Raw genomic sequence first — 27638 nt, 5'->3', positions numbered from 1 at the left:
AATCTGGTCAAGAGCTTGCACTGTCCAGATAGCAAGTGAGCGTGGGTTCACAAAAGCTCATGCTCTCTATATATCTTATTTAGTTAGTTTGTAAAGTTGCATATCTACCCTGCCTTCTCACTGACTGCAGACTACCACAGCTAACTACCTTTCTCCGCAACTCTGCACTCTTTGCTCCATAGGTTTACTGTATCTTCCTCTTCTTTAAGTGGCTATTTTCAGTTACATCATGGAATTAAAAGTCACTGTGTTCCCTGACGTTAAGCTTGGGCTATGTCTTAAGAAGCCAGGTACAGCCCAAGACCTGAGACAGGGCATTTCAGGAAGCCCCAAAAGCTCGTCTAACATCTCTGCCAGCTATATCATTAATCCAATAAATGCTATTACCAAACAAGGTGCTTCAGTGCAGAAGTTCAGTGCTGTGCTGCTGTGTTGGGAACAGCCAGGGTCACTTATATGGGTGGATGCATTTTGCATTAGGTAGAATTGTATCAGGGCATGTCAGCATTGTTCCAGGACAGGAAAAGAGTTGCAGGAACCGATACAGAGGTGCGAGACATGGGGATCACCACGACCAAATGTGTCTGACATACAATAACCAGCTCCCTTTTAGGCAAAGCAGAGTCAGTAACACAGCAAGGTCTGCTAGCATTTACCTGTCACAGATATTGTATAAAGCTAGTTTTTAAGTACTTGCTACCAATGGCTTACAAAAGCCAAAGTACTGTACATTTATACTCTTACTTTCATCAACCAAACGTCTCATCGAAGAATGAAACCGGGTTTCTTCGATGAGATGAGTTTCCCGTAAAACCGTGTTGACTGGCGTTATGTTCCCACGTGCTCTCAGCCGACTCCTGCCTCAAGTTCACTATAACTTTGTCAGGGATTGATGTCAGGCTGAGACACCCCTTTGCCCTTATTGAATGCCTGTTCGACATTAGCGCCATGCCAGTCTTCTGGGATACGCTGTACTGTAGGATTCGTTAAAAACTACCGTTGGTGTGACAGAGATCTCCTCCCAAACTCTTTGAAGATTCATGGTTACAATGCCTCTTGCCCTGCTGATTTCAAAATATGTATCCCAACTCGATGTCGCCTACCACCCGTCTCAGTTACTATTGTGCTGGAAAATATTTCATCACTTGTGTGTGGAATGGTACATCAGCCTGCTTCTTCCCAAACACAGCAGAGCATTGGGTCAATACCTCTATCTTTTCTGAAAAATGAACAACAATATGCTCATCTCCACGAGTAGTGGACCAAGACCGCTACTTTAATTCCAAATATTCCTTAGAAATCCCCTTTCTTTACTTGCCTCTACTATCAGGGAAAAACATCTGTCCTATATTTAGCTTCCTTTATCAATGTTATATGCGCTCCGTAGCTTATCATTCGTATCAAGATATATTGCTAGTTCTATGTATTTCCTTCTTTCTCCGCTTGTTTCTAGGTGAGTTTTTTTTATTTCTAAGCGCAGTCTTCAAATCATCGTTGACTTTGGATGGGCTTGTAACGAGAGACATCCTCTTTGAGGATCGCGGAAATGCATCCAGGTAAGAACTCCTCATTTTCATTCATGTTTTTCCGTCCAAATGTTTCCTTCCAGGCAATCGGGCTCAAACGTTTCCTCTCCTTTTTATAAGCACAGAGGGTGTGGGCTTCCACCCAACGCGAGCAGGTCAAGTTCATGGGTTAATAGGCAGCCACTTCCTTCCCATGAATTCCTCTTCAGTCATGCTAATGGGGACCACCACTGAGTTGCCTTATGCTGGGTTTAATATCTTGTGTGTTACAAAATGATCGCTGGTAACAAAGCGCTAGTGATGTTACGTGACAAATCCGACCTGCGGCTCCGAACCCTGCGTCCCAGAACCACGGGGGTTTAGGTTAGATATTAGGGAAAACTTTCTCACGAGGAGGGTCATAAAACACTGGAACAGGCTGCCCACAGAGGTGGTGCGGTCTCCATCCTTGGAGGTTTTCAAGACCGGGACAGACAAAGCCTTGGCTGGGATGATGGAGCTGGAGCTGGTCCTGTGTTGAGCAGGGGGCCGGGCTAGATGTGACCCCCGAGGCCCCTTCCACCCTCATCTTCTGTGATCTATAACCAGGCTCTCGTTAGTTGGGCGGCGCTGCTGGCTGTAGGTCCCTGCCACGTGTTACATACATGACATGCTGTTACATGCATGACGCGCAGCATGTTACATGACGCGCTGCCCATCACATACATCAGTCACGGCGCATTACACGTGGTGCACTGCACGTTACATACAGGGCACCGCATGTTACATGATGCGCTGCACCGTACATACTGACACTGCACATTACGTGACACACTGCACATTACATGCGTGGCACCGCACGTTACACGACGCGCTGCAAGCGAGAGCGGCGCCCAGGGAGCGGAGGGGCCGCCAGCACAGCGCCGCGCGCCGGGCTGCTGTCGCGGGACAGCCCCGTCTCCCACGTGGGCCCAGCCCGCCCTGTGGCAGAGCACGTGACCGGGGAAGGGCAGGGTGGGGCGCCGCGCAGGCCCCGCCCCCAACGGCCGCAGGGCGGGGCCGGGCGCGCGGCGCAGCTGGTGACCTCGTCGCCACGGCAACGCCGCTGCGGTGGCTGCCGCCGCACCTGCGCTCTGCGCCTGCGCCGCCGCTGCCGCCGCCCGCCCGGCCCGGGCACGGTGAGTGGTGGGGGTGGCTCCGCACTGCGGGGGCCAAGGGCGGGGGCTTCCCGGCACCACCCGGCCCCGGCCCCGGCCCCGGCCCCGGCCCCACTCCGCAGGAGGGGAGGGGAGGGGAGGTGGACAGCTGCCGCCGCCGCCGGGCCTGAAATTGCTCCTCGCTGCTGGGGCGGCCGCGGGAGACCTGGGCTCGGCCCCCAGCCCGTAAAGGTTGGGCCCTCAAATACTGGGGGGTTCGCCCCCCACACACTCCTATTTTTGCATCAAAATAGTGCCATTTTCGCCCCCAAAACTGTGGTTTTAACCCCAAAATACCGCAGTTTAAGCTCCCAAAATACTGTGGCTTCAACCCACAAAACCTGGGGGGTTAGCCTCTGAAATACTCCAATTTTAGCACCAAAACACAGTGCTTTTAGCCCCCAAACTGTGGTTTTAGCCCCAAAATACTGCAGCTTCAACCCACGAAAACGGGGGGGAGGGGCTAGCCCCTAAAATCCTGGGGGTTTAGGCCCCAAAATCTTGCCGCTTCAATCCACAATAGCTGAGGGGTTAGCCCCCCCCCCCAAACTGGGGGTCAGCCCCCCCAAATACTCCCGTTTTAGCCCCCCCGATCATGCGGGTTTCTGTGGCGCCATCGGGCCCAGCCCGTGGTCCCTGCGCTGCGCGGGGCGGGTCGCGGGACCGCGGGGGTCTGGGGGCTTCGGCCGCTGCGAGCCGGTCGACCTGCCTCGCATGCTGCCGTTTGCCGCTGGCTCGCTTGCTTTCTCCGGACTTGGGAAAGCTGGCGGCAAACGGCCCCTGGGAAATTTTGAAGGCAGCTGTCAGACGGTACGTCGGGGTTGTTTGCCCCACGTCGACATTGCTGTTGTACGCGCCCGACACGCGCGTGTGCGTGTGCATGGACAGGCGTGTGTATACATGTGGATAATACAGAACGTTGAAGGACGTTTCATTTTGCATCACGAACGTGAGACGATTTAGTAGCTCCGTGTTTGTTCGCGGGGGTGGGTAAAGTTCGGACACGTTCGTCTTCCTGAATCTGTTTGAAAAAGTGACGCTGTCGATTCGCTTGTCAATGACACATGGTGGCGTTTTCGGTATATGATATCTCGCTGTAAGATCAGTGACCCGGCAGCTTAATGTTGACGCTTTAAGGGACCGTTCTGGCATCGCCAGGTCGGAGACTCTCTGATTTCCCATCGGTGAAGTTAAGCCGGATTTAGGAGTTGAAGGGGGCGGTTGGAGGTCTGAGAAGAAGGAAGGAGCTGGGTCTGGGAGGGAAGTTTTAGAGGAGCTGAAGTAATTGAGGTCTGGCTGTCATATTTAAGCTTGCTATGTCTGTTTTACTGCAACGTACAAAAAGGTGCTTGTTCCACATCATTATTCTTACTGCATCGCATAAGCACATAGGTGTCTTGCAAACATTAGACACCTTTTGTAGACTCTGCCCTGCTTTAGGTGCTGGGAACGTATTATGATAAGCGAATACGACGAGCACAAGCAATATCGTTAGACTACGAAGTGCAGCAGCTCTGGCAATGTCGTTGAAAACGGTGGTGCTGAATGATGCAGCCTCAGAGCATGGGTGGAGTTAAAGTGGGGAGGCTGCCCTTTGTTTGGAGAAGAAATCTTATCATTCAGGCTGCAGAATCAGGACTCCATTGATTTCCTTTGCATCTGGAGGATGCCATCTGAGCTGTCGTCTGATCGTGTCTTGTGTCTTCATCTGGCATAATATTCTAAAGAGCAAAATCAGGTGAATGATTTATTTGCTTCTCTTGAATTTTTTTTGTTCTGCTATTTTGCTCTTGCATCCAATGTCAGGCTCTCGGAGCGGCTTTGCCTCCATTTGCAGGAACCTGCACTCCTCTCTAATGAACCCACAGCTGACTACAGATGCCGAGGCATTGGTTACTGCATGGTATTAAAACTGTTCCCCTCCCCGGCAAGAGGAGGGAGCAATGCATCAGTACAGCAGTTAGTAATCATCAGCATCTATACGTGACCCTTGTCTCCAAAAATTACCTTGTAGGGATGATACTTTCAATATTAATGTGCCTTGGCTAGCTGGAGAAGTCGGTTGATTATGTGATACTGAGCCTGGGTTAGGCACTTCAAAGTCATTGTGTATATGTTATATTATGCTATATTATGTTACATTATATTAGTACTATTATGCTAAGAAAAGACAGCTATATAAGAACATATTGTAAAGGAGTTTACTCCATACCTTTAATTGTATTTGGGACATCATCTCTCATTTAGTGAAGTTGATTGTAAAACTCCCATCAAGTTATTCCCCTGGACATCTGCAGTACTGTGTCCAGTTTTGGGCACTACAGAAAGGATGTGGACAAATTGGAGAGAGTCCAGCAGACAGCAACGAAAATGATTCAGGGGCTAGGAAACATGACTGATGAGGAGAGGCTGAGGGAATTGGGCTTATTCAGTCTGGGGAAGAGAAGACTGAGGGGATTTAATAGCAGCCTTCAACTCCCTGCAGGGGGGTTGCAAAGAGGATGGAGCTGGGCTGTTCTCAGCGGGGCAGATGACAGAACAAAGAGCAATGGGCTCAAGTTGCAGCAAGGGAAGTCGAAGTTAGATATTAAGAAGCACTTTCTTCCTAGGAGGGTAGTAAAGCACTGGAACAGGTTACCCGGAGAGGTGGTGGAAGCTCCATCCTTGGAGGTGTTTAAGACCCAGCTTGACAAAGCTTTGCTAGGATGATTTAGTTGGGGTTGGTCCTGCTTTGAGCAGGGGGTTGGACTAAGTGACCTCCTGAGGTCCCCTCCCACCCTCATTTATGATTCTGAGTTAGCTGAGGTAAGAAATAAGCCTTTAAGATGGTAGATTAGTAATGGAACAGAGAGCCCTATGGTCCTGACAGCTGTCTGCTAGCACTAAATATGGATTTTAGCTAACAAAGGGGCAGACAAGTGACACAAGCAGGATACGTTTTGCTTTCACATTGCTCATTATTCATTCCCAAGGTAGACTCCCTTGCCTTCAGTGTATCTGCAGTTATCTTGTTTCTGCAATAGCTGATCTAATCTAAAGCCAAACATCCTGTCTCTGGACACAACTTATTCAGAAGACACAATATTTGCAAGGTAGGCCAGAAAACAAAATGAATGTCTATGGTGAGAACTGACATGCTCTGTGCTTTTTAAAAGCCAAAGAAAATGCTTGAGTTTGAAATGTTGTCAGATGCTTGCTGACAGGTAGTGGGGCAGCTTCCTGCAGCTCTAAAGATGGAAAATCTTGTTGCATATAATTGAAATCCTAAAAGAGTACATTGTTTTTGTCTGTGACTTCAATTATTCAAAAGGCTGAAAGCTGGAGTTCAAGGCCAAAGCTGTTAAAAGCCCTGAAACATAAAAAGTGCCAAAAAATGATGTCCCTTCAGTAATACTGTGATGTCTGTTTTGGGGGTAATAGAGCTTGGGAATAACTTTACAGGAGCTACTGTATTCTAGTTTAAGATGTGCTGCCTTTGCGGTAGAGATCAGATGCTCAGAGGGAGCATCTGTCTGAGAACTTGATTTAATTTTGCTCTCTTCTCTTATAAACCTGATCCTACTCGATCAGAAGTGCAAGTGTATGCTCCTGGATCTCGTTCTGTATGCTTTTTACAAGTACTTAGTCTAGTAGATCTCCAGGACTACATAGACCAGGGATATTCAGTGACTATGCTTGGAGTTAGTAAGGGGAGTAGAGCTGTAATGGCATATGGCTACGCTGATGACTACTTACGTTTGCTCATTTGTTAATAACGCTTTTATTTAAAAAATACAATTAAGCAAGGAACAGCAGCAGAATGATAAAATCCCCACTGTTTGTCCTCTGCATCCTTTGCTTTTAAACCCTTGTTTTGAACAGAACGAATGAAGATACAAACATTGATGCATTAGCCTGTCATTGGAAGTCATTACTCTAGAACAGTCCCGTCTCCAGCTATGAAACAGTTTAACAAGAAAATGAGAGCAGTAAAATACTTCCCATTCATGTTTGTAGTGCCAAAATACTGCACGTATGTTATAGGACTTCCCTGGAAAGTATCACAAAGGAGCTGAACGTAGGAATGACTGAATTCCTGCTTTTTCGCCTGAAACATCATTGTAATCCAGAGAGTGGCTGTATCTTGAGATCTGTGCTCTACTGCTGAGAGTAAACTATTGCTCAGCGTGTGCGAGTACAGTGGTTGAAGGCAATCAGGCCTGTAGTTTAGGTTGAAGTGCTGCACAGGTCCAGTGTGTTTGCCTGTTGGTGTAGGGGTAGGCCTATTTATCCAAGGAACACAATATCCAAGTTCAGGGAAAAGTAAAGGCAAAACTAGTCTTAACGAAGCACTGAGATTAAAAAAAAATCAAGTGTCCAGAATCAGGGCATTCCAGAGATGACGACAGATCCTTTTTCCTCTTGTGTTTCCTACAGCACCAACACCAGGAGCTCTGTTTAAAATAATATGGAAAGGACTTAATGAGGCACTGCTGTCAATGAAAAGCCTTGGAGCTTTCTCTCTTGCTCTTTCACTTTTAATGGCATGTGGCTTGCAAACCCATGTACTTCTGTACACTCCATGGGCATGTCTACACATGCACTTTAATGCACAGTAGCCTATTTTACTGCACATTAAGGCATCACGTAAAAATCTGTGGTGTTATGCTAATTCACAGTAAAATAGGCTACTGAGCATTAAGCATCACTTAAAAACTGCATGCATTTGTTACTGCTCATTAAGGAACCTAATGCGCGTTTATTTAGTACCTCATGTTAGAGATACTAAATCTAATACGCATTAGGAAAAGTGCCTTAATGCATGTGCAGATGCGCCCAATATGTTCTTGTGAGGGGAAGAATTGTCTTCTAAATAACATGAGGCTAAATTGTGCTTTAACTGAAGTCAGTGGGAGTTCTGTTGACTTCAACAGAAGTAGGAGGAAGCCCATTTTTACAAACTTGCCCACTAACACTCTTGGATTTAGGCTGTAGGTGGTATTGAGTACCCCCCCTCTTCCATTCCTTTGCCTACATGAATTGCCTACAGTAGAGTAACGTAAGCTAGCCTGCTGAAATGCTGGACAGACTGAACTGCAGTCAGCCCAGAAAGCAAAGCTCTCCCTTTCTGTTGCTTTTCTATAGCTTTGCTAAACATTGCACTGGAATAACAAAGAAATCTTGAAGGATATGACACTTCCAGGGAATGGCTCTGGTGCTGAAAGAGGAGGAAAAAACTCACTTGAAACTCCTAAGTAGAATTAAACTGAAACTTTATCATTATTAGTGTATCAAAAATGGCTCTGTTTTTCATGGAGAAAGTGTAGAAATTATTCATCTCTCAAACCTTTGTAAAGGAAATCAGCTTCACCAAAGCGCTGACATCCTCCCCCCCCAAATTGGATCTGTTCTTAAGGCTTTGAAACGAAGCCTGACTGAAGTGAACTTTTTCCCCCTGACTAGCCGTATGCCCAGGTTACTGGGTGCCACAGTGATGGCCATGGTCTGCACGCCTGTGTGGACGCAGACTGTGACCCATCTCTAGCATTCCCGATTGGGTTCTCTGTGGGGCAGTCCGGTATTGGTGAGTGCTGGACGTACGTGCTAAAGTGTTCTCGTTTTTTCTGACTGCTTGCATCACTTCCAGTCTGATTTTAGTGGTGTTTTTGGGCCTGACAGTTTCAAGAATGAGCCCAATAACTTCCTGCCCGTGGCAAGGGGCCAGTCTTGATGGTCTTACAGGTTCCTTCTGGTTCTATGACTCTGTGATTTCATAGACTCTATTTGAATCAGTCTTTAGAGTCATCACGGTTTAAGGTAAATTGTGTCAGATTTATATGAAGCTGATGCGTTGTGTGGACAAAGTACCAGGTTGCTCATTTTCCCCTCACTTTTTGAGCATCTAGAAACATTAAATAATTGTCCCCGAGACTGCCTCCTTTTAATTATTCTTCCTGCTGATGTGCTGGTTACTGTCACAGTAACCAAAAATAACTTGGCAGTGATGTTAAAACCTGTACTGTCTCAGGGACATTCAGAGGTCAGCTGAAGAGAGACTGTAGAAGTCTCTGTCTGGAAAATAGGGGTGGGGAGGGGAATTGCAAGGAAAAAGTGGTAGAAATAGCAGTTCCTTAACATTTAAGATGCAAAACAATCATTTGCAGGCAGGGAAAAGGATCATAACGCATCTGTTTTCTTTCTGTTCTCTTTCCCTCTTTCAAGAGACTATAATTTGTCATTAAAGGACAAGGCCTTGAGAAATGAGAGTCCATGGCTGACAAATCATTGGTGGCATACAGATACACCTACAGTTGTATCTCAATCGCATGCAGGGTATGAGAAGGGAAAGAAGTGTTAGCTTAACAGGGAGTATCTAATATGTTTTGTAGCAGCTCTGAAGGAAGGGGAAACACTGACACATTCAGCAGGAGACCGTGTTGGGCCTAGTCAAAGTTCAGGGTTCTACACGGAGATGTGAGAGCAAGAGCAAGTGTGTGTCACATCATATTTAATCAATTGAACCATGTTAAACTCTCAGTAATACAAAGTCAGTTCGATGACAGGAAGATATTTGTTGCCTTTTGAAATGGGAATTGAATGGAAATTTGGAAGAGTCTTCAACAGAGATTCTGTGATCCCTCTCTCTTGATGACTTACTAGCACTGGATTTGCTACGAAACACGGGACGTGACTCTGGTTGCTTCTGGTCTCTTTTGATTGGGCAGCGGTTCGCTGTCAGCTAAGAGGAAAATAATTGTCTGCCTGGTATAAGCATTGTGTTCCAGCGTAAGATATCGCTGCGTGACTGTGAGGCATTGAAGTAGGAGACTGGGAGATGGATGGAGCAAGTGCCATCTGGAAGGAGACGGCTCTGTTGTTGTTTAACTGATTTCTGCTGACAAGAATAAAACATTATGGGCATGGCTAGTTAGGCTTTGTTCCAGCGCTGTCTTAATAGCCTGTCTCGAATTCCAGATCAACATTTCTCTTTTCTTATCTCACTCGGGATGCAGTAGGCAGGCATTCCACTTTGTGCACAGGAGCCCAATATACCACCCGAAAATGCTGCTGGCTGTCCCAGAAATATTCTGAAGAGCTGGGAAAGAGTTCGGATCAGAAAGTACCTGCCCTCCCTTCACCCCCCTGCCTCTATCATTTGTGAAGCAAGATTCAACTGTAGAATTTGCACCATTGCTTGGCATGAATGCCCGTCTCTCCTGCTCTTTGGCAACTCCCCTCAGTTTTACTTTCTTTCATTTGGTTTAACAGTCTTTTCCTAAAGGAAAAAAATAACAATTTGAGGTTAAGGCAGCACTAGTGTGAGGCATTCTCTACCAGCAGGCCTCAACTGTGGAATTTGCCCTCTACAAGCTGCCGAATATCTCTGCTTTTGACTTGCTGGACTGAGTTCTCATTTTGCTTAATACAGTTAATTTGGGTGGTTAATTCTGTCTCTGCCACTGGAAGGAGCCAGTTAAACGGTCCCTTCTTGAGGTGGGTGAAAAAGTATTGTAAATGCAAGTGAAAACTCTCCCCCTCGTACTGGAAGAGGAGAGGGTCTAAATAGATGTACGTAACCATCAGTGAAGGAGTACACCTGAAAGAATGCCATTTAGTTACCTCTACCTGTTCTCCTTAAGGAGGTATCCAACAGAAGCGAATAATCCATTTTTTAATACTTTAATTTTTACAGGCAGATTTGGGGTCTGGTTCAGCATTTCTTGCTGTAGCTAGATACTTACTTCTCTGCCCTTTGAGACTACCATATCGAAAACCTCATTGTTGGAGAGTGGAATACAAGATTTTTTTTTCCCTAGATGAAAAGCACGTACTGTTCATGAGCATGTTCCTCAAGCAAGTGCCAGTGTGAAAACTGGAAACAAATAGCACTTGTTTAGCTTTCCTGTTAATTGTTTTAATGGGTAGTGTTCGACTTGTGACTGCCCAGCTTAATTCTTACCACTTTGCTTTAAGGAGTGTTGGGGTAGAGGGGGAGGGCAGGAATGGGTGGCTAGATAGTGAAAAACAAAACCCCTCCACAAGGGAAGGGTCATACGTGAGCATAGCAGGAAAGCTCGTCTTGTTTGCTGCAGATATAAAAGTGCATTCGCTGGCTTGTGGTACCTGGAACAAAAGGTTGCTTTGTACTGCTGGGTCTCTCTGTCTGTTGGTAATGCACCACGGGATGGTTGCCTGCTCTGTCTGATTTGTCCTTCTGGCTTTGCTACTCATGTGAAGTAGTCTTTTCAAGCAAGACCCAGGAACTCATCCTCCCACTTTACTCGGCGTCGGTGAGAGCGCAGCTGGAGTACTGCATCCAATTCTGGGCTCCACACTTTTTAAAAAGGACGTGGCAAAGCTTGAGAGTCCAAAGGAGGGCCACGTGCATGATTAGAGGTCAAGAGAACAGGGCTTATGAGAACAGGCTGAGAGCCTTGGGACTCTTCAGCCTGGAGAAGCGAAGGCTTAAGGGTGCTTTGGTGGCAGCCTGTAAGTATATAAGGGGGTGCACCAGGAACTGAAAGAACGTCTGTTCACCAGGGCACCCAAAGGGAAGATGAGGTCTAATGGTCGCAAACTGCTGGTAGACTCTTTTAGACTGGATATAAGGAAAAACGTCTTTACCGTCTGAGTCTCCAGAGTCTGGAATAGACTCCCCCCAGAAGTGGTGCAAGCACTTACTCTAGATACCGTTAAGAAATGCTTGGATGCTTATCTTGCTAGAGTGATCTGACCCTAGCTGACTTCCTGCCCCTTGAGCAGGTGGCTGGACCCAATGATCTTGCAAGATCCCTTCCAGCTCTAATGTCTATGAGATCTTGAAGGGCTAGACCCTTAATCATTCTGGATGGATATCTGTGGATTCATGGTCCCCCATGATGAACCGCCCCTCCTCTCACCCCCTTTCTTCTGAGCCTCCCTCTTGACAGCCGTTCATACCATCAGGTACAAGGTACTGCACTGCAATCCCGAAGCAGCAAGGATTGCTGCTCTGACGCGTTGGCAGCGGTTGCTTTGGTTCTGTTTTGAAAGGCGCCCAAACAAGGAAATCGACTGTCCTCAAACCGTGAAACTGGCTAGGCGCAGAGTGTTATCCAGGGCATCAAGCGAGCAAGCTGGAGAGGTTTGAATTTCCTCAGCTTTCACAGGCAGTTTATGGTGTTAGACTGCTGGACTGTGATTTAAACAATTTTCATGAAGATGTGTGGCCTTTAAATTGGCAGTGTCTCTTTAAGCCTCCAAAAGGAATCACTGTACACGCAGTAGTCTGAATCATGATGTTTAAAGTTAACTACAATATTTTTAAGGACCATGTGTTTCCGTTAGCCATGGGTGTATTGGCAGGATGCTGCCATTTGTTTTCATTGTGCATTGATATAGTGCTTTCTTCATCATTTATCTTGATGCGCTTTAAGAGGAGATGGGAAGTATTTTAGAGGATGTTCTGCTCCCTCATTTGGGGTTTGCAGTCCTGAACTTTTCCACCTGGGTGCATCCCGTTGAATAGCACTGAGTTCCTGTTGAAGCAAAATAGTGACTCCTCTGTCCTGCAGGAGGTGGGAGATGTGAAGCTTCTACCAATGTGTGTACATAAATGTATCTTCAGGAAGGCAGCTGAAGTGCTCCAAAATGTCACTGTCCTGTGTGTGTATCTGCGCTCACCTCCATAGTTGCCTAGTTTTGCCCCTAAAGTGTCTCCCCCATCTCTTGGCCAAGTAAGTAGAGTTCCCTAATGCACATGCAAGGGAGGATCACACTCTTCCTAACTTTGAGTTGCTTTTACAGCACTGCAGAGGGAAGAGCCCAGTGAGTCCAGCCTTGCCATCACTTATACCATCTTTAAAATGAAAGTAACTCCTTTGGACATGCAGAATCCAGTCAAAATGTTTAAACACACGATGCCTGCTTTCCTTAGGGTGAACTCTACTCAGGCATTGTTTTTTCCTTTAAAGCCATTAGCAGTTGTTAGTCATGTTCTGAAATTAAAGTGCAACAAGAGCCGGTTCTCTCGGTGCAGCAATGATGGGACTGTCAGTAAAAAATGCTGGATTAGTCTGCCTTATTGACCAAAAGTATGTCCTCATTAAAAGCAATAATGGCTGCATTATCATGTTCAGCAGTATTTGTAATACAATAAACAGTTCCAAAATCACAAATGGCCTCCAGCAAAGTAAAGAATAAAACCTTATTGACAGAACAAATAGCTGAAGTATTAAAGAGCATTCTGTGCTCGCGAGAGAAATGTCACCTGTTTTTCTGTACGGAGCATATACCTTTTTAAAAAGCAGTCGTGCCGGCTTGAAGTCTGTCTTTTTCAGGATCACGTCTTGAGCTGCAGCGTTCTCTGGTCTCACGCCCAAACTGTCTGTTCTCCTCCCTCTTTTTCCCCCTAGTTAAATCCATGCTTACAATCCTCCTAGAGAAGGGTATGGGAAATGCTTATAAACGTATTTTGTAGTCTTAAATTATTTTGGCTTAGAAAACTTAACACAGACAGTGTGAATCAGTATCAAAGATCTTAGCTATCAGGGTAAAGTGTAGAGTAAATCTGGCTTTCTTATGCTCATATCACTGTTGTTTCGAAAAATTGTTTTCAGAAGCTTTGGGATTACTATTCTTAGCAGTATATTTCAGGGAGCTTTTGTGTCCAGTTCATTCTTTAGTTTAATAGCTAAGAACACAATGTGGTTTCCTGACAAATCAGAAAGAAAATAATGTGTGCTCTTTGTTTAACTGACTTGTCTTAGGTGGCCAGCTGAGAACACCTGTATTCTTTTCCCAGATGAGTTGTGAACGTGTTTGGTTCGGTCTCTTCTCTATATGAAGCGAGTAGCACCTGAAAAGCTATTTAAAACTTTTTTGAGTTGTGTTTGTTTTCTAGTTCTCCCCTCCTTGCTTCCCACTTTGCTCTAGGAAAGGCCATCTGGGTTAGGATGCAATGGCACTCCTGCACCATAAAAGCAATAGAATTTAAAAAAGGTAAGTATCTGTTTTATGTTAGTGCCACCTGTCTGGCGTGGGATCCATTTCATCCTGATTCCTGAAGTCCTACAGCTGTTCGGTTTTGAGTTTTACGCAAAGTCACCAAGTGACGACTGGTTTAGAACGCTCTGCTAGTCTGCAAACATGTCTGGTGACGGCTGTCTGCTCTCATAGCTGCGGCATCTTTCTGTGGCAAGTGCCAGCTGCAAGACAAAGTCCTCTCTCTGCTCTCATGCAGGGTTGTTTGCCCGCCCTTTCTGGAACCTGCACAGTCCATTTACACAAACCCCATGGGATTGTCTCCATCCGCTGTGGGCTGGCGTTAACTAGGCAGGGAAGTACTAGAGGTGGTGCGGTGCTACTAGCACATGGCAATGTTAATGGAAGTGATACTACCAATACTTTACCCAGCGTTACCTCTGCCATTAGCCTTCGTCTTCTGTTCTCTTTAGAGGAGGTGTAGGGGACAGCCTGGCATTGCATCACCAGCCAGGTTTGCTCCTCATGCTGCAGCAAGGAGTGGGGAAGCTCATGAAAGGGCTGTACAGTAGTGTGCATCTTTAGAGGATGGGAAGGCGGTGCTGCCTGACTTAAGCTCTATCAAATCCATGTTTCCCTGATTGACTCTGCCCTCCTGTGAGGGGGAGGATGCTGTGGGCCTGGCCTGTGAATTTCTGGCAATGGAAATCAGCATTTTCTGACAGCCTGGAAACTAGTCTGCCTCAGATTTTTTCCTTCAGATGAGCTGATCTCCATGTGATCTTAACATGTAAACTAGGTGGATTAAAAATAACCCCTCGTTTGGAGTAATGCAGTGACACTGTCTGCAGCAAAGGTGTCCAGGCCCAAAGAGGGGCTGGCAGGCTGCCTGCCGTTTGTTTTCCATCTTAGACTGGGCTGCATTTCTGAACACATCTTCTGTTTCTGCTTTGTGGCTCTTAAAGCTCCTTGTTCCTATTAGCTTTTCCATTTGTTCTTAACCTACAGGGACAAAGTTTCTATTACTAGCTGCTGTCATAGGAAAGGATTCTTGGACATCCTCCACAGGCTGTTTTTTCACACAATACTTTGAGTGTGTTAGAAGAAACCTTTTTACTAGGGCTGTGTAAAGCTTCAGTCACTGATTCGATTCGGTGGCCAAATCTCTGAATCTGAATCGAATCAGGAGACCCTTTAATCTCTCCAAATCGAATTGGAACCTGCCACTGGAAGTCTACCATAGCTGAAAATCCTGCTATGCAGTTTTCAGTCGGCTGTTGCATTCAGTCAAGAGATGCAATAAACACTTAAGAAATCGGATGATTCAGTAAAGCTTTTATCTGTCTGAACTCTGCTTTGCAAGACACAACTACATCATTTTAAAAAGAGAACGTAACAGAAATATTGACAGCCTTTAAAATGAATGGTGCCCCAAGGTCGCTAATATGATGGAACAGTCCATTTTAAAGCGATCATCGGGTCCCATGGGCTATGAAAAAGTATGGCATGGTGGGAACTCAGCATCTGTAAGCAGATCTCCCCCACCCCCCTCACCAGGAAAATTGCTGTGACTCTGGACTGATCCCGTCTTACTGAAATCCTATATATGCCAGGGCATGCATGCAAGTGTATCTTATTTATCCAGTCAAGTGGTCTCTTGCCTAGAGCAGTGTCAGCATCATTTGTTAGGGTCCTTGTGATGACAATCTGATGGATTGCTTTGCTGCTCCATCCTGCAGAGCCTGGCGCAGTGGTATTTACAGTACTATTTTAACAATTGTAATATATATTACATGTATATATCAGCTCCATGCTGCCACTGCCCTGCAAAATGATTCTCCAACAGCTCTTTGCCTCTTTTTGACAGTCCAGCTTCTGTTTCCATGGGGAGTGCAACCTCCAGCTGACAGCAGAAAGAGTCTATGTAAAAAGAATATTGCTTGTGAATTTTCTCCTTGTTCGCCTACCCAGTGCACAGAATGAAGCAGGGACCCCAGAGGACAAATATTATGTGGTCATGTGGCTAAAGACTATCATAATGCTATTGTCTAAAGCTGCTCAGACACCCATCAGTCTGGCAGGGTTACTTGACATTGCAACCAGGTTAGGTTCTGGATGACTGGAAAAGGGTAAATCTAATCTAGTGCCCATCTTTAAAAGGGGAAGAAGGGGGATCTGGGGGACTTGCAGACCAGTCACTCTAATCTCAGTACCAGGAAAGGTTGTAGAGTAGGTCATCTAAGGACCTGGAGAAAAACACGGTGACCAGGACTGGCCAGCATGGATTCATCAAGAGCAAATGATGCCTGGCCAGCTTGATTTCCTGCTGTGACAGTGACCTCTGTGGATGGGGAGGAGAGCAGTAGATGTGACTGACTTTGACTTCAGCAAGGCTTTTGACACTGTCTCCCATGACATTTTCATTACTACACTAAGGAAGTACAGACCAGATAAAAGAACTAGAAAGTAGATGCATAATTGGTTAGATCTTCATGTTTGCCGAGTAGTCATCAGTGGCTTGGTGTCTAGTTTGGAACTGAGATGGGAGTGTTCCCCACGGCACTGTCGTAGGTCCAGTGCTGTTTAATAGCCTCATTAATGATTTGGGGGATGGGACTGAGTGCACACTTGTCAACTTTGCAGGTGACACCCTCGATGGCAGCAGCAGAAGGCTGTTGTCCCAGCAAAAGTGGGGGATACTAGAGTATAGCAGGGGTTTCTGCCCTGCGGGAAGCCTCCCAAAGGGGAGTGGGGTCTGTCTTATGGTGGGGGGGAACCTAGCAGCAGGAGCAGCTGCATGGTCTGCTGCTGCTTGTTTGGTGACTTCTAACACACTATATTGCTTCTGAAGGCATGCAAGGATGAGGAGAATGGTGATTTCTAAAGGACACTAATTCTGCCAAATGTCCTCCATTTATGGGGCCATGAGCACACTCCCCCATACCCTAAGGGCCCTCTACTGCAAAATCTCAAAGACCTGCCACCATAGGCAGCGGAAAGCCGGAGCTAACAGGGCTGCTCCCCTCCTCCCAAATTGGGCCAGTTCCAGCACCACCAGTGCTGCAGCGCCTCTCCCAGAGCTCCCACTGCACTCCTCCACCACCACATGCACAGCACCAGACAGCCCTGCAGGAGGGAGAGGCAGTCAGGTGGGCGCACTCCACGCCGCCCAGCGCCCCCAATTATATTTTCTAGTGCTGTTGGTCTGTCATGAATTCAGGATCTTGTGACTGTCTGAAAAGCTCTTTTTTAACAGGAGATTAGGTACCCTTAACTGTCAGGAGAGCTAACAACTCTCCTGGTAAGAAAGCATTGCTGGATGACCACTCTCCCTGATTGCACTCCAGTATAGCACTGCTGATAAGCAGCTTTCTTTGTCATGAGTTCCCGTTGCCTAGATGTGTACAGTACAAAGCAAATTTGGGTCACATGCACGTGTGCATGCACTTTTATGCTGACTCGCTCTCTAACTCAAGTCGTACTAGAGGCACAGTAACTGTAAAGCACTGCTCTGAGGCCTGCGCTCGTGGTGGGTGCTCTTCTCTCTGCTTTTTTATGTTTATTTGAAAGAGTTGAAGGTCCAGAAAGAAACAGCAGGGCACGCACAGAAGGGCCCATTACAACCTGTAGCAAGCCAAAGCAGGGCAGGGTGGCACGTTAGAGACTAAATGATTTGATTCAGAGGCATAAGCTGTTGAGTAGCAACTGATTTCATCACTTGCTGTGACTGGACTGCTGAAGTAGGCTGCTGCCTGTGAAAGCTTATGCCTCTCTGAACCAGGGAGTTTCCAGGGTGCCACCCTGCCCTGCCTTCTGCCTGACCCCAGTCACCCACAGATAACCACCTCTTGAATCTGTGTCCAGTACCTGGCAAATATTCTGTGAAGAGCACAGAGTTGTGATGCAAGGGGGCTGGAGAAGAGAGGGAAAGCCAGCAGGAGGGCTCCTCTCCTAGCTAAGGGGGAAGAACTGGGAGATGACAGCTGGTGGTACAGTGACACAGTAGCAAGAGAAGAGGTAGGGCAGGCCTAGCTAGCCCTGACCTCCAGCCTGGTGGCTTGCATGCTTGTCTGGGAGGCTGCCAGGTGCTCGCTTGGCTAATGTCTGTTATGCACACCCCTCCCCAGCCAAAGCGTACTGGAGAAATCGGTTCAGGCTAGAGGCAGGGAGGCTTTTACTTCTTGTACCCAGGAGCCATCACCTTTAAAAAAAAAAACAAAAACAAAACCCTCCACCCACAGCTGTACAGTTGCCAGGGATGATAAAGCAGAGGCTTCACCCAGTGGCTTGCAGCCCTGCCCAAGGACCTCACTGAGCTAGCCAGGCCTTTCACTTGTTATGTTCACCTACACCCTTAGCAACCACTTGCTCTTCTTCCTGACTAAGTTCTGTCACTGCTAGTGAAAGGCAGATGATTGTGCAGCTTCTGGGCTCTCGCTAAACACACGGTTGGTTTTGTACGGCTGGCAATGCCCTTCAGTGCTCCGTTCCCTCCCACTCTACCTGGACTTATCTTGTGTGTCCCAAGAGGTGAATCAAAATCCAGGCGGGCAGGGGGTTTGACAGCCTTGCATTTTCTCAGCACCACCTTAATCTCCTAAAAGGATTAGTGCGTAAAGCCTGTCTGGAGCTAATCCAATAAATGTGTTAACTACAAACAACCAAGTACCCCGTGACCCCTCACCCCCCGTTCTAGGCTGCTGCCTAGAATGCACTCAGCCTTTCTATGAATTTTCCCATCCGTGCTCCATCAGAGGAGTCAGCGGACATGCTTGCCAGCAGATCAGCTTTCTGAACCAAAAATGTGTTTGTGGGCCTATGTCACTTCTCTGGCATCTGCAGAGTTCCTCCAGATTGACCACCCCCAGGTAGAATTAGCCTGTTTGCAAGGTAATCGGGTGCTCTAATGCCAGTTCTGTTTAATAACAGGTTACCTGGATGACAGGATGGCAGCGTCAAACTTGGAGAACCAGTTACACAGTGCCCAGAAGAATCTTTTGTTCCTGCAGCGGGAACATGCCAACACGCTCAAAGGCTTGCATGCTGAGATCCGGCGCCTGCAGCAGCACTGCACAGGTAACCAAGGATCATTATAGTGCCTCACTCCAGCTTATCCCAGGCATCTCAGAATGCTCCATGCGGGAGTCAGCCTCCTCCTCCCCATTTTACAGAAGTTAAAACCAAGGCACAGAGCCTTTTCCACAGTTAGCTTGCAGGTGGGGGCAGATCTAGGACTAGTTCAGGTCTCTTCAGCTCCCGTACTCCATCCCGTAGGCCAGGCTGTCTCCCTGCTCAGTGGCTCAGCTTTGTGTCTTCACTCCCAAGCCGCCTTGTTCCTGAAGCCACTTGAAGTACCATGTCATAGTTATAATCCAGTGCCAAGTGACATAGTGCAAAGTGAGCGGCTGCTCAGTAACACCAGAATGACCAGAACTGACACCTCTAACCAGATACAGCATTTGGGGAGATGCTTTTACTTCTTGGTACTGAGCCCCCTATAAAGCACTGTCTCTTGTACTCTAAAGCCTTACAGTGCATTACATGTTTTAGCACACACATCAGCACTAGCACATTCAAAGTACAGTTATTTAAAACAAATGCAGTCTGGATTTTTGTGAGCTGATGTCTCATACTTCTTCATGCTCATTGACATCTTGGTAATCTGCGGGGGATCCTTAGACATTGCTTCAAATCTACAAGCTTCTATTCTGGTATTTCAGATAAGAATAGAACGTGGTGCTATAGGAGGGCTTATAACATACTTGTAGTACAGCATACCTATGCTTTTGGGTCTAGCAAAAGTAGAAGTTGCTCTTTGGTTTTATGCCAATCGGGACTAGTCCTTTTCTTGTGTACTGGCACAGCTCCCTCTTTTGAATTTCTGACTCATTCAATGTGAATTGTTATGCTAGAAAAACTAACCAGAGAGGCTCTGTTAGGTCTCAGTAACTTTATTCCCAGGATGCAGGATTTTTCTCTGCAATATAGTCTATGAAACTTTGTCTGAATAGGCCTTCATTCTTTTGAAGAGGATAGTCCACACTACCACGGTATGAAGCAATGAACAAACTGCAGCCAGTCAAAAGGGAGCAAGCATTTACCAGAGAGGAGCTGATCTATGGTAACTGCCCATGTTAGCCTACATTCAGTGAAGGGTTGCCCTGTCATTAGCACTGTTCTGTTGAGGGCTAAGTTGTCTGAGTTCAGCCCTCGTGTACTGAGAGGTAAGGAGACATGACACGTGGGCAAGTAATGCAGAGCAGCTGATGTACAGTAAGTCAGACATGTTTGTGGTCTTTTTATTTTTCAGATTTAACCTATGAGCTGACTGTAAAGAGTTCAGACCTGACGGGTAAGAAATACAGTGCATGCAGTTCCTTTATTGTCTTTGAGTAACTTCTAACTTTTGAAATGTGTTTGTACTCTCCTTCCAACGCAAGTGTATAACAGTATTTCTGTATCATGTCTTCCATCCAGAGATCTCAGAGTTCTTGCCAGTCTCATTATATGGGTATGTGTAAAATAGTCCTGCCCTCAGTTTCTTTTTCAAGGTCACATAAGAAGTCTATAGAAGAGCCAGGAATAGACTCTACAATTGTTGATTCCTGCTCCTTTCCTTAAACAACCAGACCATCCTTTCTCTGTATTCTGCACAAGAACACAGAGATTATAAATAGTCTCCATCTTCCCATAAAACACTCTTCTGAAACTTGACTAATACTCTAATTGCATTACACAGCTGAAGAAAACCCTCCAGCCTTTTTGGAAGTGTTGTGCTTCAGCTGCTGGTGTATAAGAGCATAATATTCCCTGGGGATGATGTACAGAGTACAAAAGCTTAGACTGCCCCCATCAGCCCCTTGTGTAGGCACCTTACTGTTCCCATTTTACAGATGGATACAGTAAAATGTTAAATAATAAGAGCTACATTTATAAAGGAACTTAAGTGTCACTACGTTTCTCAAAACCCTTTCTCAGCTGCTTACTTTCATCATTGCCTAAGTTTCTGCTGGTCAGCACACACAAAACTGCTTAAGTCCTCATGTTAAAGTGCTCTGAACCCCAGGGAAGATTTTCATATTAGGTGTGCCCCCCGCTTCCTATTTGTGTCATTTGAAGAGACCTGAGACTGGGTGTGAGTCTTGGTTATAACCAGCAAACCCATCGGGTAAATTACGGTCAGGTGGGACAATTGGGCTGGAATTCTGCACCAATAAAATTTACTGTACAAAGCTGAAAAGTTTCCTTGAAGCATCTCCTCCGTTTGTATTTCCACTCGTTATCATCCCCTTCCTATCCTGAAATGATGAATTGAGTTTGAAACAGGACGGGTCTTAAAAGTATTATCCTCTAGAGTCTAAACGATGAAGCGACCAGGTTATTTCCAGAAGTTAGGCTTCCTTACAGTGCTGAGAGTAAACTGTAAAGAAAGGAACTGCATTTCTCAGTTTTACTAACTGACTATAATCATCTTGAAAAAGTTTACTTTTCTTCTAGGAAATGGTAACTCAAGAAGTGATGAACTCAGAAGGAAATGTGAAGAACTTGAAGCTCAGCTGAAAGTCAAAGAGACTGAAAATAATGAATTTTTAAAGGAACTGGAACAAAAAAATGCAATGATAATGGTGCTGGAAAACACCATCAAAGAAAGAGAAAAGAAGTATTTAGAAGAGTTAAAAATGAAAAGCCATAAGCTAAATATGTTGTCAAGTGAACTAGAGCAGCGAGCAAGCACTATTGCATATCTGACTTCACAGCTCCATGCAACCAAGAAAAAGCTCATGAGTTCAAGTGGGACTTCTGATGCCACCCCATCTGGAAGTCCGGTGTTGTCCAGCTACAAGCCAGCCCCTCCTAAAGACAAGCTACCTGAAACTCCACGACGCAGAATGAAGAAGAGTCTGTCAACACCACTCAACCCAGAATTTGAAGAGGCCTACAGATTAGGATCGGATGGCCGAAAGCTACTGTTACGAGAGCCTGTCGATGCTATGCCTGATCCTACTCCATTTTTACTGGCCAGGGAGACTGCAGAGATACACCTAATCAAAGAAAGGCCTTTAGTTATTCCACCCATTGCTTCAGAACGTACATCAGGTGAGCCACACAGTCCAGCCCGGGAGAAGCAGCACAAGGCTCACATTGGGGTGGCGCACAGAATTCACCACGTTGCACCATCCCAGCCTCAGCCAGAGGTCGAGACGTTGGCAGTGGATCAGGTCAATGAAAGTAAAGTGGTCAGAAAGCACTCAGGGACGGACAGAACTGTTTAAGCAAAGTAATGTGATGTGATGCTCTATTCTGTTGCTATTTCTGCACTGTGATCAAATAGGATAAATCTCATCTGCAGTAAAGTTTCTTTTAATACCCCATGCATGCCAAATTTTTTCCAGATCTGTCATTAGATTATCATACTTAATAAACCCAAATATGACTGTGTTCATACTGCAAAGTATATAAATGCTGTGGCCAAATCAGGTGTACCTGACTGCTTGCTTCTAAGTACTACTCCATTATTATAACTGCACATGTGGACAAAAGCACAGGCTACAGTCTGCATTATTAATCAATATTAACAAGAAACAGATAAACTTAACTTATTATAAACCTGCAGCAATATGTATTGGCTGATAACTTTTAAAATGTCAATGTTTCTTTGAAGTCTCCGTAGTGTGTATGTAGCACTTCATACACAGTCACTAACTTTTGTGACAGAGCCGCTGTGACGGCAGCACTGAAAAAAACGCAGATGTATATACATGATTAGACGACCTAAGAAAGAACTCTTCCTCGCATGGTCTTGATCACATCCTAAATTTACTTTTTTTTGTGACGTTCTTCTCCAAAACTGCCAGGGTCCCAACAAGCTTTTATTTGATTAACTCTGCATTATTTTGGTTTACATCTATATTTAAACTATCTTTAACAACTTCAAGTTATTATTCTGGGAGACTGGAGAAGAAAACATGAATCAGAATTATTAGCTAACAGTCCTCGTGGAGCGAGTACAAACTCTGTCCTAATGGAAAGCCAGCGTCTCTGCTTTGGCATTTAGAAATGATGCCTACTATTTAAATATTACTACACTACTGAATCCTTTGCACTTACCACACCTTCCTTAAAAGGATCTCAAAGCTGCTTACCAAGGTGTAAAATACGTTCAATGTCAAAATGTAAAACCCTTTCAGAACTCGAATGATTTCAGTTATGTTTTCTAAATTCCCCTAGGCTCACTGCATTCTGAGACAGTTAAGGAAGTTTTCAAAGCCCAAACGGTAGCTTGGGAGTTATCTGGCAATGTTACAGTGTAGGCGCCGCTGGTATTCAGACTGAAAAGCACCTGTTATCAAACATACGCTTCAGGTAGTTGTAAGTGTGTTGGTTATCGAGAGCTACCAAGGGATATGTGGCTTCTACTGAGGGAGGGAGAAAATGGGAAATAACTGAACTTCAAGAGATGAAAATTAAAGTGGTGTTTTTGCATCAGCTCCTCAATATTTAAAAAACAATGTTTTAGCTGGGATGCTGGGCAGTAAACTTGGGAGTGCTTAACCCAGACTTCCCTCCCACCCCCATGTCAGATGCCAGGCTTCCTTGGCTAGGCTTTCATAACCCTCAGCCCTAGTTCTCCAAAAACTTTATGGAGGTGGGGAAATCTCGTGTGTTGTGCCTTACCTTTTCTCATTCTGTTGTTATGTGGGAGGGCAAGGGGCAGGGGAATGTGGCTTGGCCTAAGGGACTATCCTCCAGCAGTGTGCTTGCCCCCCACAGAAAAAGGAATCAGCTTGCTCATATCTGCATTTGCGCTTTGATTATTGGGGAAGAGCATAAAGGGACCATGATCTGTTAGGTATGCTCTCACCCCCCCCTTTGTGGTATTGCTCTGTCTACTCAATTGCAGTACAACCAGTGGAAAATAATGACTCCCAGCTCTTACATATAAATAAGTGTGCCTTCAGCAATGCAATACTTCACACTGATAAAGATCCCTATCTGCCTGTTGTTCCCCATGGCACTGCAGCCTTGCCTTTACTCCTCTTTCCACAATTAACACCCTGTGTGATGCTGGTCTCCTCTGTCTTGGATAAGTATTAGTTTCCTGAGCACGAAAAAGGCCATTTTTGCTAGTTTTGACACTGCTAAAATGTACACTCGAGCATACCCACAGGGTGCAGGGGCTGTATCAGCATTCTCGCAAGTTAGTGAGACACTGATCTTGACTAGCCCCCAAAGGCTTGCTTCTTCAAAGACAGTCCACCATCCCTTTGGCGTTAACCTGCTCAGCATCTTCTGTCAATCACATGCACTGTGTTTTGGTAGTATACACTGTTGTTTCATGTTAGGATTTCTTTATAAAAGAAGAAGGCCCACGTCCTTGGAAAATGGTTAAAAGAAGGTGTGTGGTTTTAATGTTTTACCATTTTAAAGTGTATTGCATTAACCAGCATTGGTTTGGACTGTCGCCATATTTTTGTGGCAACCTGCTGTATGACTGAACAACGCAATTGTTTGTTCTCTGATGGAAGAAGTCTCTTAAAAAGACACTAGAAGTGATGCACTGGATAATTAAAAACAAGTTTCTTACAATCATGAATGTTCCTTACAGTATGTGTGTGTGTGCTTCATTTGAGTGCGTTACCACTTCACCTGCTGCATCAACCCAACTCCTTTAGAGCAATTATTTGCAACCAGGGTGCGATGGCACCCTGGGGTGAGATCCTTCCAAGGGTGTCACAGGGTGCCACACATGGTAGGCACTGTTAGTTGTGCAAACGTAATTCCCAAGGTCAACCCAGAGTAGAGAATCCACTGTTAAAGAAAAACGTTCTGCCCTGCTGTGGTCTTTCTGACTTTTTTGCAACAAAAAACCTCTCCATTATTTTTATATGGTCAAAAACAAGCGAAACTTAAGAGCTGGCCTTTTCGGTGGGGACCTCAAGTCTAATGAGGGGGTGCCTTGACCATCAAAACATTGAGAACTAGTGGTTTAGACTGAAACCTAAAAGGAAACACAAATGGCTAATGTCCCTTTTATTTTTTCAAACACATAGATAACAGAGTTGAAGTAGCAAAGTCAGATGCACCTTGTACTGCTAAAGCCTTCCAGCTTAGTAAAAACTGCTGCAAATATTTAATTTAAAAAATCTCTCTGTCAGCCGTCCTCTTATTTAAAGCAACTCTTTTGAACTCCCCTGACACACTGAGCTACAGAAAACTGACCTGACGCTTCTTGGTACGAAGTGATTTCGTGTGTCAGCAATGGATTCTGTGCATGAAAAATCCTCCAGTTGGTGTTTTCTGGTGTCAGTCAGCATTCAAAGTGAGACAAATCCCTTGCAGCACCCAGTGGGAAATGTGCTTTGTGGTGAAAAGGTCTGCTTCAAAAACTAAGCCAACACCCATGGCATTTCTTCTCATGGAAGTTGTGTACACAGGGGTCCGGAATGTGTTCTAAAAGAAAGGGAAAGTAAATGAGCATGGCAGGTATTGTTTGAAGTACAAGGGAGGACATGGCCCTGCACAACCTTTGCTCATGAAAGTAGCTCTGCTCTATACAATAAAATTAAGCCCAGGGATAATCAGCCTAAACAGGGCTTAGTGTCTGCAGAAGTGGACCCTTATATTTAGTGCAGCCAGTGGCTTTAGAAACTGGGATTTACCATGCTAAAGCCCAAAGATGTAAGAGAAAAAAAGCTGAAATACAATTTATCTGTAACATCCAAGGACTTTGTTGCAGGGGGGAAGAGGGGGTACTGCAAGCCCAGCATCTTTTGAGCAGTTCCTTATTTTTATTTCATATAATAATTTTACTGGCTGAGGATATATGGGTTAGTTACTGATAAAAAAGGTGCTTAAGCTGATCGATACTAGTAGAGACAACTACTTGAGGGAGGAATAATGATGTAGCGTACATGTCATACTAGAAATCATCCTTAAAACAGTTAGTATACTACTAAAATGCCTGTGTGCACTGTGTCTGCAGACAGAAAGGGGACTGGAAAGCAATCTCATAGTAACAAAAAACTTGTAACACCTGCGATCAGCAGAATGGTCATACCTGTAGCTTGAGTCTATGAGCTTCAATAGGAATGATCTTTAGAATAGGCAAATCTACCACCAAGACTTTGGGCTTGCTCTTGATGAGACAGCTGTTCTCAATGTCCCAGTCTGCTCCTTCCAGATACAGACCAGAAACAAAACATCCTGCAGAGAGACAGAAAAGGTAACAGCTTCTCTAAAGCATCTATGGGAAAAAACACCTGTGTTTAAGGCAAGTATCTTCTTTGTCAGCCAGACCTTGGTAATACAAGGTTGTAGTACAACTCAGGATCCCCAGTTCTGACCTTGAACATGGTAACTACTCCCTCCCCCCGGCTTGGCTTGTGTGGGACTCAAAGTATAAGAGTAATTGCTCCTTCTGCCGAACCATTACTGCACACCAAAAAACCCACCAAGTTGCTCCTGTGAAGGCAGCATTTAAAATACCCTGATGCTTTTTACTATTAATGGGCCTCTACAGGCTGTTCATTATGGGTCGCCTTTCTCAACCTGTGCCTGAACCAAGTGCTACCTTGTCCAGGGCGCTCGGTGACCTCCTCAGCAGTGCTGTACTTAGTCACGTGTGTGTACAAAGTGGAGCGATCCAGTGGCCAGCTGTTCTTCCTGCATGTGGCTTGTACAAGGGCTGTGAGATAAGACTCTGGAATGTGCAGTCCGGCAAGCCACATCACATTTGGTTCGCTCTCAGTGACCTGAAAAATCAGACAAAACAGCACTTTAAAGCTACAGCTGCTGAGCAGCGATGGCCACGAGCCCACGCAGTCACCTGCTAGCCCCAGCAATGCAACACAGGAGCTGCCGGTGCTCAGTGCCAGTCACCCCATCCTGTGCAAGGATTCAGTGCTGCTAGGGGTAGTGATACCTGCTGTCACCTGTACCAGCCTGAGTCAGTTGCAATCAGCTTTCTATTAAAGCATTTTTGTATCATGGTCTAAACCGGATCTCACCTCTGCAGGCCTAAATGTGTTTACACACAGTTCTCATATAGCTACTGAGCACACGTAGATGACTGCACTATATCTGAACAGATACCTGGGCACTACGCTCACTCAGACGTGTATGACAACTACGTCCCAAAGCTGTAGCTGCAGAAGAACTCATGATTACCAACCGGTTGTTGCTCGGACCCTCTGGCCTTTTTGCTCAGTGGTTAGGGCACTTGCTCAGCGTCTAGGCAGTCCTCACCCATCAGAAAATTGACCCAACATCACCTACTTCCTAGGAAAGTGCACTAACTGCTGGGCCACCCACACAGAAGTGTGCTAAGGAACTCTCCAACCCTCCTCTTGAAGCAGACCCACTAGGCAGTCAGGAGGGGAAGAGATGTGAGACCAAGAAGCAGAATGGAGGGTGGCTCAGTGACCTGAATGCTGCTCTAGTGAGGAGTGGGCCCTGTATTCAAGTCTGACCAGCATAAAAACCATCCCACCTCTACTTACCTTTTTTTTTTTTTTTAAATTCCAGAGCCCTCTCTCACCTCCACCCCATTGAAAGGCACATGTTCAGACTGCTTCTTAGAATACAGAGTGAGGGGGAGTGAAGTCTTGGACCAGGCTTCCAAGCAAAGGAGGTGGGGGGTGGGGAAGCAAGGACCCACTCTCTCACTAACACCAAACTAGTTTAGTTAAGGTAATGGAAGGGAGAGTGCAGTAGGACAGGGAGTTCTGGCTTAGCAGTTAGCAATGGTGTCAGGAAGGAATTTCTTGCCCAGGCCTAATGGGCACAGGAAGTTTTTACCTTCCTCTGTAGCAAGAGGCCTGGTCCTTGTCTTAGACTCTGCTGAGCATAGAGAAATTACTTCCTTGTTGTTACAGTGGCAGCACATTGGCAATGCCCTGCTCTCACCTGCTTTTTACTTGTGGCATGTTCTTGATGGTTTAAAGACTCCTTTACAGTTAATGAGTGCCTGTGAACCAAATGATTCCAGTCCTATGTT

General features: G+C 45.7%; 2 protein-coding genes across 5 annotated transcripts in view; one reads left to right on the top strand and one right to left on the bottom strand.

Moving 5' to 3' along the window:
* Positions 1-1451: 1451 nt before the first annotated feature.
* CCDC92 (coiled-coil domain containing 92) lies at positions 1452-24245 on the top strand. 4 transcript variants are annotated; one of them, XM_019486719.2, is made up of 4 exons: positions 1452-1556; positions 18572-18718; positions 19953-19994; positions 21140-24245. In XM_019486719.2, the coding sequence occupies exons 1-4, from the start codon at positions 1547-1549 to the stop codon at positions 21913-21915; spliced, it is 975 nt and encodes a 324-aa protein (XP_019342264.2). In that variant the 5' UTR covers positions 1452-1546; the 3' UTR covers positions 21916-24245. The 4 variants fall into 4 exon arrangements, with proteins under 4 accessions (XP_019342264.2, XP_019342265.1, XP_014454061.1 ...); XM_019486720.2 differs by lacking the exon at positions 1452-1556 and adding an exon at positions 2581-2683; XM_014598575.3 differs by lacking the exon at positions 1452-1556 and adding an exon at positions 2836-2893.
* Positions 24246-24658: 413 nt separating this feature from the next.
* The window catches only part of DNAH10 (dynein axonemal heavy chain 10), a 79529-nt gene continuing 76549 nt past the window's right edge, over positions 24659-27638 (bottom strand). The window contains exons 77-79 of the mRNA XM_006263700.4: positions 26214-26394; positions 25701-25846; positions 24659-25093 (exon numbers count right to left, since the gene is read on the bottom strand). Of these exons, the coding sequence (XP_006263762.4) occupies positions 24947-25093; positions 25701-25846; positions 26214-26394 (474 nt within the window). The 3' untranslated portion in view covers positions 24659-24946. The remainder of the gene's footprint in view (positions 25094-25700; positions 25847-26213; positions 26395-27638) is intronic.

This window comes from Alligator mississippiensis, chromosome 10 (assembly GCF_030867095.1).
Source record: "Alligator mississippiensis isolate rAllMis1 chromosome 10, rAllMis1, whole genome shotgun sequence".
Lineage (NCBI taxonomy): Eukaryota > Metazoa > Chordata > Crocodylia > Alligatoridae > Alligator > Alligator mississippiensis.
The sequence above is the reverse complement of the archived record's forward strand: the minus strand, read 5'-3'. Positions and strand labels throughout refer to the sequence as shown.